Here is an 18,348-nt window from a genome sequence, read left to right as displayed (position 1 = left end):
CCTGGAGGCTGAATTGGTCCTACAAAGTCAATCGCCCACTTCTCGAACCGCTGTAGCGATATCTGCGTATTCAGCGAGAGCTCATCCCTGCGCGAGGGTTTGCCAGTCCTTTGGCATGCGTCGCATGCCCTACAATATACTTTTGAATCCTTATGCAAGGTCGGCCACCACAGCCCAACGCGTAGAATCTTTTGCGCTGTTGTTTTTCCTGCATAATGACCTCCCACGGCTCTGCCATGAGCCTCAGCGAGGATGCTGTTTCGTTCAAACTCTGGCACATAACGTCGTAATATTTCATCTGATCCCATTTTGTACAAGTGCCTTGCAATGACAGAAAAGTTTGTCGCACGCACCACCAGTTCCTTCTTCTGTTGACTTGTATATTCTTCTGGAGCCGTCGTCAGGAAGTGTATAATATCTTCAAAGTGGCTGTCCGCGACACGTACTGCAAAGAGCTGTGCGTCAGGCAGTCCTTCCTCCAAATTAGTAGGCTTTTCGCCAGTTTCAATGCGTGACAGAAGATCAGGTCCTGCATTCAATCGTTGTGGTTTCACAATGACTTCAAAATCATATTCCTGGAACAACAACAGCCACCTGCATGTATTTCCGCCCAACAGTGGCTTATTGACTAGGTATTTCAATGCAGAATGGTCTGTATACATCTTAAAATGTCCACCCAACAGATAATGCCTAAACTTCTGGAGCGCGTACACCATAGCTAATCCTTCGCGCTCTGTCGTGGAATAATTTTTCTCAGCTTTGGATAGCTTCCTACTTGCGAACGCTATAGGGTGATCCAAGTCCCCTTCACCGGCCTGTGTCAGTACTGCTCCCAGCGCAATACATGATGCGTCCACATGCACATGAAATTCCTTCTTCCAATCTGGGAAGACTAGGATCGGCGTGGTGACCATTTTCTCCTTTAGCACAACCAAGCTTTTTTAGCATTCTTCATTCCGACAGAACGTAATATCCTTCTTTAACAATTTTTCCAAAGTGATTTAGGCATAGCTCTTGATGAATTTCCTATAGTATCCCATGTGCCACAATGTTGCGCACAACTATTTCACACTCCTTGGCACCTCCAAATTGATTACGACCGCGATCTTTGCAGGGTCTACCATCAAGCCCTGTCTGCATACCACATGGCCCAGCAAGATCCTATAAGGGACACAAAACAAACATTTCTTCAGATTGAGCGCAATCTGGTACCTTTGGCGTGTATCTAGCATCAAGCGCAGACTTGCCACATGGCTCTTTACCAATCCAAACACTGTCTAATTGTCAAAGTATACCTCCAGAAATTTGTGAATGAAATCCTTGAACGCCGCGATGACTATGCATGAAAAGATTGCCGACGCATTCTTCAGCCCAAAAGGCATCACCGTATACTGGAAGCATCCCCATTTAGTCACAAAGGTCGTCTTACTTCTATCCTCCGGCGCGATCTTGATCTGATGGTACCCAGAGAATCCATCAGTGAACGAATATGCTTCTTGCCGCCAACATTATCCAGGACCTCATCGGTGAACAGAGTTGGGAAGGGATCATGCACGCAGGCATCATTCAATTTCCTGAGATCTATGCATATCCTTATTTCTTCCTTCTGCTTCTTTTCCTGAACCACTATTGGGCTCACCCAATCAGATTCTTCCACTGGTTCAATAATACCTGTCGTGAGCATCTTGTCTAACTCTAAGTGGACCCTTTCTTTGTACTTCGGATTGAGGCGGTAAGGTCTTTGCTTCATAGGTTTTGCGTTCGGTTATAGGGTGGTCTTCATGACACCCAGGACCCCTATTATCCCTTTTAGATCTAAAAACTTCGTGGGAAACAGATCCTGATATTCGCAAAGTAGTTCGGCGACCTTATCTACTGTCGCGTCATCCCAGTAGTCCCCAATCTTTGCAAACTTCGGCTCTGCCTCCGTGTCAATGTTCACCTGTCTAGTTTTGAGCGGCTCAGTTATGTCGGGGTTCTCTAGCTGCGGTCCTTCAACTTCGCGGTGACCTTTAGTCTCCAAGATATTAATCTTCCTCGGGTCTTCATCATCTTCTTCTGTTGTCACATTGTAGCACTCTAGCGCGTGGCTCAGCTGGGTAGTATAATCAGGTTGAATCAAATCTAGAGGATCCTGTGGTATCCTGAAAATTGTTGTCTTAACCTCCTGCAACGCTTCATCGATAGACTCAAATCCATCCTCAAAACTGAACGTCATAAAAAATCTTTGGCGTAGGATATCCCATTCTTCAGTGCCATGGTGGAGTTTTGTCTCCAAGTACCAATTCATTGGTATAACATCCAATGTATGACAAAACAGATGGATCCACTCCGGTTGAGGCTTTGCTCCGCACACTTAGTCCATTTGGCCAAATGGTCGCACAGATCATTTCTTCCATCATACTTCTCTGTTAATCGCACCTTTGGATGACCAAAGCAGACCCTCATCATCCTCCTATATTCGTGCCAATCATCAAAACTATCTTTGTGCGTACCCCACCACCTTGCGGGCATAGGGCGTAGCGCCTAATCCAATGCTTGGAAGCGATGCTTCTCTGGCACTTCCTTTTCAAATGCATCCAACAAGTGATCAACATTAGTTAACCCATCATAGTAAGGTAGATTTCTTACCTCTGATGATACACAACGCAACGACTTGGTCATCATATTACCAAGGTTGCACGAAACGGGGAAACGGGTACGAGTTTCCGAAACGGGAAGCGATACGAAACGCGACCTCCCCAAGTTTTGGAAACGGGGAAACGCGAATATATATATATATATATATATATATATATATATATATATATTAGGAATTTAAGAAATATGTGCAATCATAAAGCATATATGATACATTCTAATTTGTTACATTATGATAAAATTGTCAATTGTCAATGCATAGACTATAAGTATCTAAATTTACATCACATTTACTCATGAATAATCACATAATGAAAATAGAAATATCCAAAATCAGCCACGAGAAATTTCTAATTTTTTGTCTCGTGGTTGATTGGGAGTCTCCTCCTACATAGTCGAATGACCTTAGTGCTCTTGATTAAATACAAGTTTCATACCCTAGTACCCTACATTCTCTTGATTATTGGGAGTCTCCCCTGCATAGAGGGCTTTGTTCTCTCGATTAAATACAAGTTCCATACCCTAGTACATGATAAAATCCAATGGAAACATTGAAATCCCCCCAATCCTGAAATCCTGAAAAACAGATAAGTCTGCTGGATTTTGAGTAAGATCTAAAATTCTACTTTCTCCATATGAAATCCAATGACGGCGAAACCACTCTCAAACATCCTGAGTCATTTCATGGTAATGTTAAAAATTTAAGTAAAAGGATGAAAATGAAAAATAAAGGAGAATATCACTTTTACTTTAAGAATTTAACATTACCATGAACTGCATATCAACACTAGGGCAAACAAATGTAAGAGATCTACATTAGAAAAAAAAATTAAAAAAACAAATGTTTTTTTTGGGGAAATGTGGCCCGTACGGCCTGGAAACGCGTTTCCGGCCGTACGACCACGTTTCCATTTCGGGAAACGTGGCCGTACGACCGAAAACGCGTTTCCAGGCCGTACGGTACGGGGAAACTCGTTTCGTTTCGTTTCCCCTGGCGAAACGCCCCCTAGGGCCACGTTTCTTGCAACTTAGCATATTACAATGCAGCGTAGATACTTCATGCAGTCGATTCTGCCAGTGCTCCAGTTCTTCGTCTGAATCTGATGTGCAGGAGCTCTCGCGGTCCCACGCAATACGTTCGTCTGCTGTCGGATTCACCCAATCCTGATCCCGTGTTGTTATTTTGTAAATTTGGTCCAAATCGTCATCACTTTCATAATCACGGACTGGTTCAGTATAGTACGGTCCTTCTGCAGGGTCCAGTGGCACCACTACGCGGAGTGATTTCTTCTCAAACATCATCTTTCGCTTCTTTAGATTGATTACCCCATTCATGTCAGTGGCCCAATCGATCCCAAGGAGCGTGGGGTAAGGATTGCTGTCATCCACAATCTCTATCACTTCAAAATCAGCTAGTGCGCTCGCGCCTTCGATATCAACTATTACCCCCTGCAACCTCCCTATTGGTGTGATTTTTTGCTGATTTGCCATCCTTAACCGAATTAGAGACCACTGTAGCATCGGTCACCCCATTCGCTCCCACGTCTGTTTAGGCAAAACATTCGCGTCGGACCTTAGGTCCAAGATAACTTGGTCCATTTCATATTCTCCTGTCTGCGCGGTGAGTCTCATCTCACGTCCAATCCTTGCCTTATGCTTACCAAGCTTTCTAACTATGCACGGTCCGTCAGTAGCGTTTTCTTTGCCAGCGCACCTATTGATCAGCTCCTACAGTCCCTTGATAGCCTTGCTATTGCGGAACAGTTTCATGCAGGTCTCCAAGAATGTGGTAATCATGGACGGGTCCATTTCTTCAGACGGCTTCTCTTGACTCCTTGAAGTAGAGGCGTCAGCGAAACATTTTCTTCGCTTCCATGATGCTAAAATGAATCCTCATTACTTCTATTTATACACTTCTAATGAGTTCGATTTAGCTACTTTGGCCTACATTAGCCCCTAAAATAAAATAATGTGCAAAACAACTAACTTTTGGTGACAAGCCCACCAAACTAGCTGATAAACAAAAGAATAAACTTTTCAAGAGGCGAAATGATCAATAATACATGTCGTTGGGCCTTCTAAGAAGCCTGATGAAGTCCATAAGTGCCACAATGATGAATAGGACCCCCAAAAGTAGTGGACAAGGGGTTGGACCCTTGTTCTCCAAATAATAGTTTGTGGTGTTCCCATTGGGTGTGAGGTCACACAAGTAACCTCATGGGCCTCCAAGTAGGTCGAAGATGCTTGTAGACCATCTGTAAGGGCTTAGATGATGATGTAAGTGATGCCACATCGGTATACAAGTCTTGGGTCATTTGGCAAGTGTATGTACAACTATGGGGCCGACTGGGCATGGTGAACCAGGTGCATCTTCCTCCTCCAATAGGTGAATCTTGAGCAATCTTTGAACATTTTGGGGATCCATTGAGTGTTGTCTATTGCTGTGGAGGTCCATGGCTCTCAACACACACCCTACATGTGCCAATGTAGCCCTCGGGAGGGTTAGGACCACGTATAGGGAGACCAAACCCAAAATTGAGACCATCTGCAATCTTGCATAAGATCCAATGCGTCCCCTAGCCTTGCAGTACAACAAGTCATCAAAGGAAATCGAGTTAAAGAGCTTACAAACCATGGACAACAGGTGGGTACTTCATAATGGCATGCCATTCCATAGTGGGCTTTGACATGTGCTAATGTCTCCAAGCTCCAAATAGGGTTAACCAAGTAACCTATTAGGTGGTTTCTACCTTTAAAGGGGATAGTATGTCCAAGGTACATCCTTCAAAGGGTGGTGGCATATGATAAAGAGATGAATGGAGTAGGGAAAGAAAAGGGGCAACTCTGAGCCACATGCTGGGGTACTAGGGTAGCTAGCAAAAGGGAAGCCTACGCTTGGGCATATAATGTATAGGAGGGAGCAATCGTGGTACATGAGGTGCCCCGACCTTAATTTTTCCACCTTTCTTTATATGCCTTTTGCCTTTTATGATTTTTTTTGATTAACTGCTCGGGGCTTAAGGGATTAGAGCATGATGGTGTAAGGTATAGCAGTGGATACCCCCTTTAGGGTAGGGCGGTTCATTGCCCACTAGGAGTTGGGACAATCATGGGTTCTTGAATGATAAAGGAGGCTCATCTAGGGCCTGTAGGAACCAGGGTCATGGCCATGATAATGGGGTAGAGCTCATTTATTGGCTTTTTCCCACGTGGTAAATGTGTTTGTCTCGACCATTTGTTGTGTTTGTCTCGACCTTGTTTTTGTTTTTTTTTTTTAAACATTAAAAAATTTAAAAAATTTACAAGCATTAAAAAATCTAAAAAATTAAAAAAATTTCATTTTTGTGACTTTAGAATGGCTAAGGAATTAAATTAAAAGAGGATTTGCACTTTCACATTAAAAAATTTAATGTGGCCTATGGCCCATTAAAATTTCAATTTATTAACCCTTTTGATTTACTTTTGTCACATAAAAAATTTAATTTCTTCATTTACCACATTAAATTGGTAGCCTAAGGGATAATTAACATTCAAATTTAAAGTTCCTTGGTGTCATTGGTGTTAAGTGTAAATTTTGATTTTTGTGGTATTGATTTCTCTATTGGCAAGTGCGATTAATGTTTTGAAAATTATATTGGCTATAGGAGAAAGATAATTAATTCTAGATCTGGGTTATTGAAGAAAATCATTTTTAATCTAGAATCATTTCTTAGCATTTAATTTTCATAATCCTGCATGGGATTTAATTGTTAGATATATTGCAGTTTTGGGCGTTTACATTTAATCATTCATGATCGTCACCTTCGCTACATTATAAATTGCTCTGCATAACTTGTTCTCATTTAGTCTATGAATATTAAGGCACTGATCTATACTCATTTCTATCTTGTGGTTGTGTCTTGGTTGTATTAGTGTTTAATCTATTCATCTCAGTTAAGCAGGACTCATTTACATTCGTCAAATTGTCCATCTTTAAATCTCCTAGAGCTCGTGTTTTATAGACTTTTCTCATTTATTCACCTTAGGGACTACTTCCATTGACTTGTCTAGGAGAGAGTCTAAACGGAGTAAGGATTAGAGTGACAACCCTTACTCTGAACGTTGTTGCGGTGCCTATACACTTTGTGCGACAACAAACCCAATGGAGGAATATGGACTTAGGTGGGAGGAATGATGAATGGGGTTATAATGAGTGGAAGGGGTGTGATATATGTGGATGAGGGAGCGTGACCATGCAACCAAAATCAGGGTTTCCCATGAAGTACCATCCCTAAAGCCCAAAGGTTAGTAAAAGAGATCCCACGGGACTAGGGTCCAAGGTTAATATCCAAAAGAGTTTTAGGGGACAAGAGCTCAGACCTAGCCCACTCTTTCCGCCGAATCCCCCCATTAATCCATGACCAAAAGTTTCCATGATAAGTAAACTACAATACTCAATTACCAAATGACAAGGCATACCTTCAGGTTTGGGAGGCCCACCTTCAAACATATGACCATGACAGATGGGTAAGGGACCACATGGCTGGATTAGGTGGCAGAGAAATGGCACAACAAGCTAGTTGATGGCTCCAAGGCGTTGCTGTCTGAGGACCATCTTCTAGATTTTTTTTTTCTAGGGATATCACCCACAAAATGGTGGGTAACAGAACATATAAAGGTCATCAACATTCAGCTCAGTTAGAGCAAACATGTCACAAAGTGGGGTCTGAACCAAGGTGGGAGGGTAACAAATTTTCCTATCTTTCACTCGCGCTACATCCAATTGACAACACGTGTGTGTATTTTTTTCTCCAAGAAAATATCGTTATTTCTTATGCAAGGCAGAAATGGGAAAGTTACATTCAGTAGGTGCTGGGGGGCACATCTAAAGTATATGTCCTAAACATACTGTTCAGAACAGAAATCAGTAAGATATTCTGGGACAAACCCCTGGGAATTTATAGTCCAAAATAAAACAGCTGATAAATATCCAAATATCGGTAAGATGTCGAGGGACAGAACCCTGAGATTTATGGTACAGAAGTACAGCAAAACAGAACAGGAAAAAGAACCTGAAAGAAATTTCCAAAACAGTTTTACAGCAAAAACAGATGACACATGAAAAAACGCAGGCCTTTATAGCTCATGTGTCGATGGACCTGGAAACCACGGGAAGGGTTTCCTTGTCTCTATGCTGTTAGAATTATTAGTGTACTCTGTACATATGGCCATAGCTCATGTATCATTGTTGCTTGTGATTATGGCTAATGCCATATTCTTTATTCTTTTATTGTATCACTGGGTATGGTTAAGGCTGAACTAGTCAAACTTGATATGTAGGCTCAATAACCCTCGGATTGTTTGCCCTTGTTTTATAGGTTGATAAGCCTCTCTCGAATGAATGCCCCACTTAACTGTGAATAAATACACAATTTAAGCTCTCATATGTATCATCTCATATTTTGATATTCTTCGTCTGAAATAGTGTGTTATAACCCCGAGTGCACTTAATTTTGGTCTTATCTCTTTGATTGGCGTCTTTCTCTTAGGCACATTTGTGTATTTCTGTGTTCAGCATCTGTGCCTGGTTTTTATACTCCTCGAGTGCAATATATCCCTCTTTGGCACACTTCTGAGGCTATTTCAAAATTTGGGTGAGATTTGGTTCCATCGATTCTTTTGTTGACCCTTACAAATCAACATATGCTCCATCAAGTCTATAGTACCCTCATGACTATACAACCAATCTTTTGACAACCAATCAGTGAACCTGTTGAGTTCCCTGAATATATGAATGATAGTAAGGCATTTTTAAACCTGCTTTCCAGAAGTTTTACTTATCCATAAGAAGGATACAATTCTAGATATTGCACTCTACTGGATGCCAACATCCAGTCATTATTAACTTTGAACCTAAGTTGCCAGAAACGGCTACCCTAATCCCCAACACGGCGTTTTCCCGTTTCAGATATGGATCCGGGTATGAAATGCCGGAAAAACGTTTTTATTCCGTTTTTTTCCCTGGATACAGGCTGTTTTTTTTTTCAACCGGTGTTTTTGTAAACAATACCTGCCGTTTTAAAAAAATTAAAACGTTTTGCGTAATGTTGAAACGTATTTAAAAAAAATTAAAACGTATGCCAATTTCGTGATACGCTTTGACCGGAAAAAAAAATGTTTTACTGGATTGGCCGCATTTGCCAGCCGGGAACAACACAGCTAACCGGGATTTTTTTAACTTTAAACTTATGCAAACCTAAAGGCTAAAACAAGTCATTTCATTTGCCATTTGCTGCCATTTCATTTGCTGTTTGCCATTTTGCCATTTGCCGCCATTTGCCATTTGCCGTTTGCCATTTGCTGCCATTTTCCATTTGCTATATAGAATTATGCAGTACTTTGGGGCTAATAAATAAAAAGTATCATAGTTTGAGTTGAGAAATACTCCAAGCTTTTCTTCCTGATGGTCTGTAAGATGTAACTGTTTAGGTGAATTTTCTTGAAACAGGGGCTTAAGACAATTCAAGTCATCAAATTAATGTGCATGTAAACTATTATTTGTTTAAACTTTACTTGCTAACTATGTTGTCCCAGATGAATGTAGTACTCAGTTTCCATGCTTTTCTATGCAGTTATTTGGTTGTCCTGGAAACCAGATTGGAAGCCTTATGAACACTTTTCTTTCCACTCCTTTGCTATACTTCTGTCTTCTGACCATGCTCATAAAGTTTTACAGTTTTACTACTTTTCAAAGACTGTACAGTGTAGAGTGTCCACTTCTACAGGGACTGATTTAAAATTTTAAAGTATATAGAGATATAATATGCATCTTTAAAACATAGAGAAAGCAGTTTGGTTATCTCCTGCTTCGTTTGAAGTGATATCCCCCCTTGCTTGTATAGCCTTATTTCTCATCCACTGTCACCCATTTGTTCACTGTCTTATGCCACAAATTTATTACAGACCTTAATCATCAAAAGAAGCCATAGTAACAACTCTAAACATACTCTAAATTAGTCACATAACAGTGAACACTCATTTTATAATTGTGAAGCATTTGGCTATCATTTTATACAAGTTTTGGTGACTAATCTTTACTGTTAGTAGTCTGATATAAAAAATGCAGAGGTCTAATGTAGGCTACAGCAGTCTGGCTTCTTGTTCACAGTGGCATCTCTTTTAATGTGTTTAAACTTTAGCATCAAACTATATATTTGCTTCTCTTCCTTGCATTTAGTGTTGAATTATGAGCAATCTCGTGGGCTGACCTCGTCATATTTTTGATTGACATATGAGCTCTAGAAGGTCTGATATAAAATTGCAGCATGCTGATATAATTAGTCCTTTGAGTTTGAAGTTTGCTCTTGGCATAAAATTTGCTTGACTAATCTTGTGGGATGACTGATGAGTAGTTACAGTGTGCTTATCTTGTCTTTTTAAGTTTTTTGAAGTCTGATATATGATTATAATTTATATCATGATTCATATATCATATAAGTTTACAGAACTCTGATTTTCATTTCACTCTATCATCATAGAAATAGAATCATAGATGATATTGATTATGTAATATGTATTTACCATTTTTAGTCTTTAAAGTTTATATCTAATCTAGATTCTGAAATATGAAATTTTTATCTTTAATATATATATATATATATATTATTTATTTATTATGTGCCGTTTCCTGCCGTATCGTATCCAGATTTTTTGAAAATTTGCCGTATCCGTTTCAAACCCCGTATCCGTATCCGTTTCCATGCAACTTAGCTTTGAACCAATAGAAACATGAAGGTTCAATACAATTCCTTTCTAAGGCAATCCTAAGCAGAGCTGCGAGGGCCCATAATTCTACCTTTTGTTATGTACCCCTTCCTAGATTTGCTTTGAAGGATAAGTACCGAGTATTAGATAAGATCAGAACCCCTACAGCCCCACAGACATCAGGGGTCCTTTCACAAGCACCTTCAATGAATGAAGAGGGAAATGACTTATCAATGTCAAGTGAGCCCAAAATTATTTGAGGCTTAAGCTTAGAAGGCAATTTTAAGTCTTCATAGGTGAATTTAATGTTTTAGAGAAGCTGTGGGGGAGACGGTTTTCTTCTGGAAAAGAGAAGCATTCCTAGTAAGAGAAACTGTCCAGGAGACCACACAAGGAAAGAGACCTATGTTTCTTTATATCAGAATCCTCAAACCAGCTTTGCAAGGCCTGTAGAATGTGAAATGTGTGTGTATATACCTGTGTTGGATGTATTGTGTATGTGCTATGTATGTGTGAACTATGAACATAGTGCAACCTGTACCCCTGTACTGGCAAACCTAACTGTTGCAGATTTCTTAGTTATATGCATATTGATATCCTTCATGCTTGCATACTGATGCCAATGAATCCATGACTCTAGGTTTTGTGATGGCTCCAAATTTTGGGAGTCCTTTATAATCAGCAATGGCTTATAGAATAATTAGGTTTGACTGGATTACATATTCTGAGTTAAAATTTGTACCCATGGTGTCTGCAGGTATGACGTGTTGGGTATGAAGCATAATGGCCTTTGAAAAATTGAGGCTAGTTCTTCCAATTTTGACTCGAGCAAAACAAATGGCAGTAGAGAATATTGCTGAATTCTTTGCTTCCAAAGAAAGTGCAACTTCAGCAGAGTCACTAAATGAACAAGATAGAAGAGAATTTTTTATAAATTTGCAAAAGGACAATATGGTTGGAGCTCTTGGCTATCCTCTTGGCATGGCAGTTGCCTCTGTTTTAGCTGAGGTAATTATGATAGAAACCTTAACCTGCTGCATTTCAATTCTATAGATTGGTTGTATTCATAGTGGAATGGGATGAATTGGCCAGCATAACAGAAGTATGGATGTGGCAACACAGTGTAAATCCCAAGTAGATCTAGATTACACCCAAACACAAGCCTGCTAGAAATGGTTTCAGCTGGTTGGAACCAAAACCTGGGAACACTTCATTATGCCAGTAGCAATATTAGAATGTGATTTGTATAAACAAAATGGTTCCTGTAAATTGCTATGCTACATACATTTTATTACCTGATTGAAAGAAGTTTAGAAAGCATCCTTCCCACTTGCTAATGGAACTCTGAGATTGACCTTCTGAGAATTTGGGATATAGTTGATTTTTAATTTGTCCCCTTTGAATGGTGATGTTAGTGACAAGTCAAGAAAAATTCTAAGAGCATTATTTTGTTCATATTTCATATAACCTAATTATCTGATTATTCAGTTCAGCTAAGAAATAGTATTCATATCTCATATTTTGCAGATAGTGTTTAGGCTGTGGTATTAAGAATTGTAGTATTTAGGATACAGAGAGGAAGCAGCTGGGCTGGTCCTTGTTTTGCATAATTTTATGGACCAGTCTGTAATCAGTCAGTCTATGGCCAACCTGATTCACCAACATGCTTTAAATTTATTTATTCCTTCGTTGGTGTCATTTTAAAATTCTGCTGCATGCTTATCTTATGTTTGTACTTTATCATCCTTCTGCTACTATGTATTTGAGCAAGAATACAATACAACAAAACCAACAATCTCACATGCAACAATACACTGAAGTTTTACTCTTTTATACCTCATTTTGTAGGAGGTTCCACCTGTGATTTTCATCAGATTATGGAGATTTGCTTCTTGTTTGTCGGAGCTATTGGTCTGACTTGGGAGGATTCATCTTTAAGGAGCCCCATCTATTCATGGCATTATATCATTTGATGGAGATCTTTGCTTGGGGGAGTCTCATTTCTTCTTGTTGGATTGTGATTGGGCTTGCTTCCAGGTGGTCTTCTCACATGTGCTTGCCTTGTTCTAGCCACCCAAGGGTTGGATACTAGTAGTATGGGATGAGATGTGGCTTATGTAGTGGATTTTCTTAGTACTTGGTTCTCTCATCATTGCTGCAGATGTTTGGTTGATGGAGCTTTAGGGTTAGAAGTTTATGTTCTTGATTGATCCAAAATGGATTCAGTTTTGCCTTCGGATCAGAGTCTTCAAATGTAGATGAAAGTGGATCAAGTGTCAACGGTCAATGGTCAACAGTCAATGCTTATGTCAGCAAGACACATGGCAACTCAGGAATGAGCCATGGGTTCTGGCTGATGTCTCTTAGAAGGTGATGTGGCAATTTGTGATTGGTTCACACGGGCCAATCCGATGCTGACACATAGCAGCCTGGACTTGCCCAATGTTGGCATGAAATCCCAATGTGGCGGATGACAAAGAAATTTGGCAAAATGCTAAAATTGATGGAAATCGCAGGTAAGTAGTGATCCTCTGATCAGAGGAGATCGATGCATATCGCATCAGAACATGCAAGCAGGTTAGCATTTCAAACGCACACAATGTGGTTATTAAAAAGAGTTTGAGTTCCACCTGGAAAGTGGGAAGTGGTATCTCGCACGCTAATAGTTTTTCGAAAATTCACGCGATTAACCTAAGCGGGCGACACGTAGCACGAGAAAACCACTTTTCTCACGCGCTCTCGCTCTGATATTGGTCATGCAAGATTTCACGTGAGATTGCGTGACAGCTGTTCGATTGGACGGGTTACATGGACAGTGGAGATTGTCTAGGTTAATTGGTGAGCGGACAACGTGATAGCCGTTGGATCATGTGGGATTGATCGATGGTGGAGATTGGCCAAGCCAGTTGGTGAGCGGGTGACGCAATAGCCGTCAGATCGGACGGGACTTGGTTGCCGGGATCTCTGCCGGAAAAAGGCCGGACAGTCGGGGTCAACCCCACGACCGCTGGACCTTTGATTTTATGTTATCGCATTATCCCACATTCACCGCAAATTGCAACTATATATGGTATATATTACCATATCACCAAAACAGAATGAAAGATTATGGTTTTGGAACATTCTAGGGGGGTTTGGAGGTCACAGTGGCCAGATATGGTCGAGTTTATACTCATTTGACTCGAAATCGAGCTGAACATAGGGGTGATGTCCATTTTCTTATTTGAGACTCTTTTTTGGAGCTCATACTTGTAACAACAATTTGTAGACAAAATAAAGAGGTTAGCACTGGAAGCGAAAGGACCAGGAGATGTAGCCAGGAAGTCTGGTGAACTCTTTTATTAAATTTCGCTGTGTTGATGTGTTTGAATGTGTTTTCTAATTGTTTATGTGTTTATGTTATTCGCAATCTTTTCGGTCCGTTGCACTAATAACATAAGCAAATTCACGTAGTCTGAAATACCTTTTTCATTATCAGATCAAGTGGTATCAGAACAGCAAGGTTTTTAAGGTTTGACAAGTTTGTGTGGAGATTTGAAGGCTTACTAGGTCGAGGCTTGGATGAGGTGAAGGTGAATTTGTTGAGGTGAATCCAGAGATTGGAAGGGTCTTTTCACAAAGAAGGATGGCAAATGAAACTCCACTTGGATCAGAATCCCAATTCTTGGATAGTTTCATGACGATATGTTTCATGACAATACGTGCAATGGTGGAAGAGATGTATAATGAGTTGAAAAAGGGTAAAGGTAAAGGCACTTCATCACCTAAACTAGACAAAGGAGCAGAGGAACCTTTTCTTCTTTTTCCTCCAGATAAAGAGACAAGGGAAAAGCTTCCACCATCTCCTCCATCGTCACCATCATCGTCGTCATCGTCTTCTTCTCATAAAACTAGTTCTTCTAAGAAGAAGAAAAAGAAATCCTCTTTGATTAAATTAGATGTAAAATTTGATTTGCCAATTTATGATGGAGAGCTTAACGCTAAAAAGATTGATAATTGGATAAGACAAATTGAGGTATATTGCAGGGTGCAGAAAGTTGTTTTAGAAAGGAAGAAGATCCAGCTTGCTAGCCTTCGACTTGGAGGAACCGCACTTGTATGGTGGTAAGGCAAGACACAAACAGATCTCCAAAAGCATGGTTAAATCATTTCAACTTGGAATGAATTTGTTTCTGCTATTAAAAAGCAATTTTATCCTTTGGCTTTTATATGCAACAAGCAATGATGAGTTGGCAAACACTATGTCAATTAAAAGGTCAAAGTGTTCAAAGTTATACTTAGGAATTCCGTAAGAGAGCTTTAACATTAGGCATATCGTTGGACTCACTAGAGACATTGTTGAAATACATAGGTGGTCTTCATAGTTATTTGAGGCATACCATATTAATCCAACTAGCTTAGATGATGTATACAAATAAACCGGTGACTGGGGAGGTGTATGAGCAAATGGATACCATGTTGGGGCAAATAAAAGATATTGTTCATAAAGATGATCCCAACTTGTATACACTGATTCACAATTGTGTGTGTACACGGTGGGATAAACTTAATGTTCGACTACATGCCTTGGTGTATATCCTTACGCCAAAATACTACTCTTCATCTTGGTTGGGCCAACCTGCACCAGGGGGTGGGGTTAGGGTCAAACCCTATATAGATGAAGAGGTATCCACAGGATATTTGCAAGAATTAGACAAGTTGATACCTGACAAGGAGGATTGTGCTAGTCTGCGTCTTGAATTAGGAAGATACTTCAGTTGCACTGGTATGTTTGGTTCCTTCCATGCAATGGAAGATAGAGACAAATTTGATGCTCTCACATGTTGGGAAGCATATGGCAGCCAGGGACTTTTACCAAAATTGGCAAAAAAGTTTCTCTCACGGGTTGTAAATACTTCTTTTGCAGAGAGGTGTTGGAGCACCTACAACTTCATACATAATGTGAGAAGAAACAGACTCAATTAAATCAGGCAGAAAGCTTGGTTTATGTGCACTACAACTTGAGGTTGTTGAGTCATTACTGCAATCGGGCTTATGAGGATCTAACATATAAAATTTGGGACAACCACCCAAAGGATGATAATTTGGAGGATGGCACTATACATCTTGAAGAACTGGAAGCAAAATTTATGAGAGAGGAAGATGAAGCAACAACCATGCCACCTCCACCATCTAGTAGCAGTGCTCGAGTTCCGAGTGTTGTCCTTTGCTGTCGTCGCCTCCATCTACACCCTCACGTGGAGGGCATGTGGTTTCTAGTTTTGGTTGTGGGTCTGTGCGGGAGGAGACTCCTAGAAGACTACCACGACTTGCTCAAAATTTAGACATTTCTCGTGGCAACAGCCACATGAAGTAGTAGATAATAGATTTACTTGTCTTTTCTAGTTTCTAGTAGTTTTCATAACTGTTGACTCTTTCATATTTATTATGATATTTTTTGTAAACAATATATGACAATTTAAGTTTGAAGTTTGAAGTTGGCAATTATAACTCACTGGTAATGAATTGTGGATATGATGCTTCGTGAAAGTTGTTTCATTTCATTTCATTTTATAGCATTTCATTTCATGTTAGATATTATTTGTTGTAATGGTTAAACTTAGCTTACAAGTACAACTTTTGTGATCAATGATGATAAATGTTATATATTGAATTTTCAATTTTGAAAGCTTGAAGTTGAAACTTTAAGATTGATGAATCATGATTCATGAGACTCAACATGTTGTATGTTACTAACTTGTGGACGTGGTTGATGAAGATTATAACTTCTAGATGATTGTTCTTATATGGTTCAATGATCAATCTATGTTTTTATATCTAATTCATCATTCTACATGTTTTTGTTGACATATATGTATCAAAAAGTAAAAAACATATATATTACATAAAAAACGCTCTGGGATTCGCTCCCAAACTGGGAGCTTCTGAAAATGTTGCTCCCGCAACCGTTTTTGCTCTCGCTCCCCGCTTTCGCTCCCCTTCCCAAGTAACACTGGTCCCAATGCACTGCCCAAATTTTTCTGTTATTGTTGTTGGAGGTGAATTGTGATTTATACCATCAAATTTGCTCCAAAAATTAGGGAAAATTAACTGGAGGCTTCTCTCACCCAAATCTACCAAACCCAAAAAATTCTTGGGCTAATTCTAGTTGGCCTGGAAAGCCCCAAAATGTGCAAATTACCTAGAAAATAATATTGCTGCTACTATTGTTGTTAGATAAGAAATTGAAATTTTGACCCCAGTAATGCTCGGATCAACTTGAGATTGTAGCCACAGACTCCCCTCCTACAATCCAGTAAAACCCAGAAAAAGTTTGGCCTAACTCCAAGCCAAAATTGAACCCATAATATGCCATACTATATGAATGTACGATTTTGGACCAAATATTACCCAGAAAATTCTATAAAATTAGCTATAGGCTTTTCACACACCAACCAGCAAAACCCATAAATCGTTTGGGTTGATTCCAGTTGCTCCCAAATGCCCAAAATAGAGCGATTCTCCCAACTACACAGTTTTGCACCCAACCAAAGAGAAATTGTTGAGAAATGATAAACTCTCTTGCAAATCGCTGAGAAATTGTGCACAAATATCCTTCAACAAATAGCTACTAAAAACCCCCAGCAAATATCAACACCAAACACCAACAAAAAACTTTGTTCTCTAACCCCTGCACATGCTCTATAAGAGAAAATTCGGCCCAGTTAAAAGATACAAGAACATCTCTGAAAATGGTCCTCAACTTCTCTAACCAGTAGAAAATCTCCTGCAAATACTTGAAACCTGCAATAGAAAGATGATGCTTTAAATAACCTCTGGAGTTTGTCTTTTGAATCCAGAAATAATGAATTTCTAAGTGAATATTCTGTAATAAACTCCCAAATTTTCTCCTAGGGTGAGACTCGAAGTTCACCGAAGGTAGAGGTGGAGTTTCCGCTTGGAAATTCCTTGTGCTAAACAACACTAATTGACTTGGCTAAGTAACTCAAGCAAACTCCAAAATTAGAAATGAAATGCCAAAATAGAATCCCCAAAATGACTCTAGTCTTCCTTTTATTGTTGCTTTCCCTTCCTCATACCATGGTTCGATTTCTCTCACACTATGCTTTGATACCATGGTTTGATTCTTCCCATGGTTCAATTTCCATTCTTGGTAATCTCCACAACTTACCTTCACTTCAATTTTTCTTCCTTTCCTAAGTCCCAACCATTGCCTTTCCTCCAAAATTTATTTAATACCTCCACAACTTATTTCTCCTAATTTAAATTATCTAAAAATATTTATTATTCGCCAAAATTGCAAAATTGAGAATTTCCCTTAGCAAAATTATTAATTGGGGAGATTATAGTACGTTAGGTAAAAATTTCAGAATCATATCTGTGAAATTGGATACATGACATGTACAAGTTCTTGGGTAGAGGTCAAAAACAACCTTTGGGAGAGTTACCATAAATTTCATTTAGAGATTCAAATTTCGGTCAAACCTGGTGAAGGGAGAAGTAGTGAGTAGACTTGGTTAAGGCAAAAGCAACAAGCAAACCTAGTGAAGGTAGAAGTAGCAAGCAGGCTTGGTGAAGGTAGTGTGAATGCTATCATCTTCTGAAGAAGTTATATGCACTAAAGAAGAGTTGTAATTGAGGGTTGTTGCTCAAACAAAGAGATTGGTATCTCTTGCAAAGTTGGTGTTTAGTGGTGGGGATCGGTGTCTCTAGTAGGTTTGTGCCTATGAATATTTGCGGTAGTGGGGATTGGTGTTTCTTGTGCCTACGAAGATCTATAAGAGTAGGTTGGTGCCTACAGAGAATTATAAAGATAAGTTTTATTGTTTTTTGTTGAAAGGGTTTCCACATAAATCTTGTGTTCCATGTTCTATATTAATAGATCTCATATGTGATTGTTTTCTTATGGTTGATGAATGTTTGAATAAGTGAAAAAATTGTGTTATACTGGTCCCCCCTCTTAGT

The 18,348-nt window shown here is 39.6% G+C and overlaps 1 protein-coding gene across 5 annotated transcripts in view; it reads left to right on the top strand.

Moving 5' to 3' along the window:
- Positions 1-18,348, top strand: part of LOC149246589 (uncharacterized) — a 119,109-nt gene that overhangs the window by 79,622 nt on the left and 21,139 nt on the right. For all 5 annotated transcript variants that reach the window (XM_089457979.1, XM_089457978.1, XM_089457976.1 and 2 more), the window contains exon 2: positions 11,141-11,391. In XM_089457979.1, coding sequence (XP_089314105.1) covers positions 11,167-11,391 — 225 coding nt within the window. In that variant the 5' untranslated portion in view covers positions 11,141-11,166. The remainder of the gene's footprint in view (positions 1-11,140; positions 11,392-18,348) is intronic.

The sequence above is a fragment of the Pinus tabuliformis genome, chromosome 7, assembly GCF_031772625.1.
Source record: "Pinus tabuliformis cultivar Carrire ecotype Pingquan chromosome 7, CPIR1, whole genome shotgun sequence".
NCBI lineage: Eukaryota > Viridiplantae > Streptophyta > Pinopsida > Pinales > Pinaceae > Pinus > Pinus tabuliformis.
Note: the sequence above shows the minus strand (reverse complement) of the source record. Positions and strands in the feature narration are given on the sequence as shown.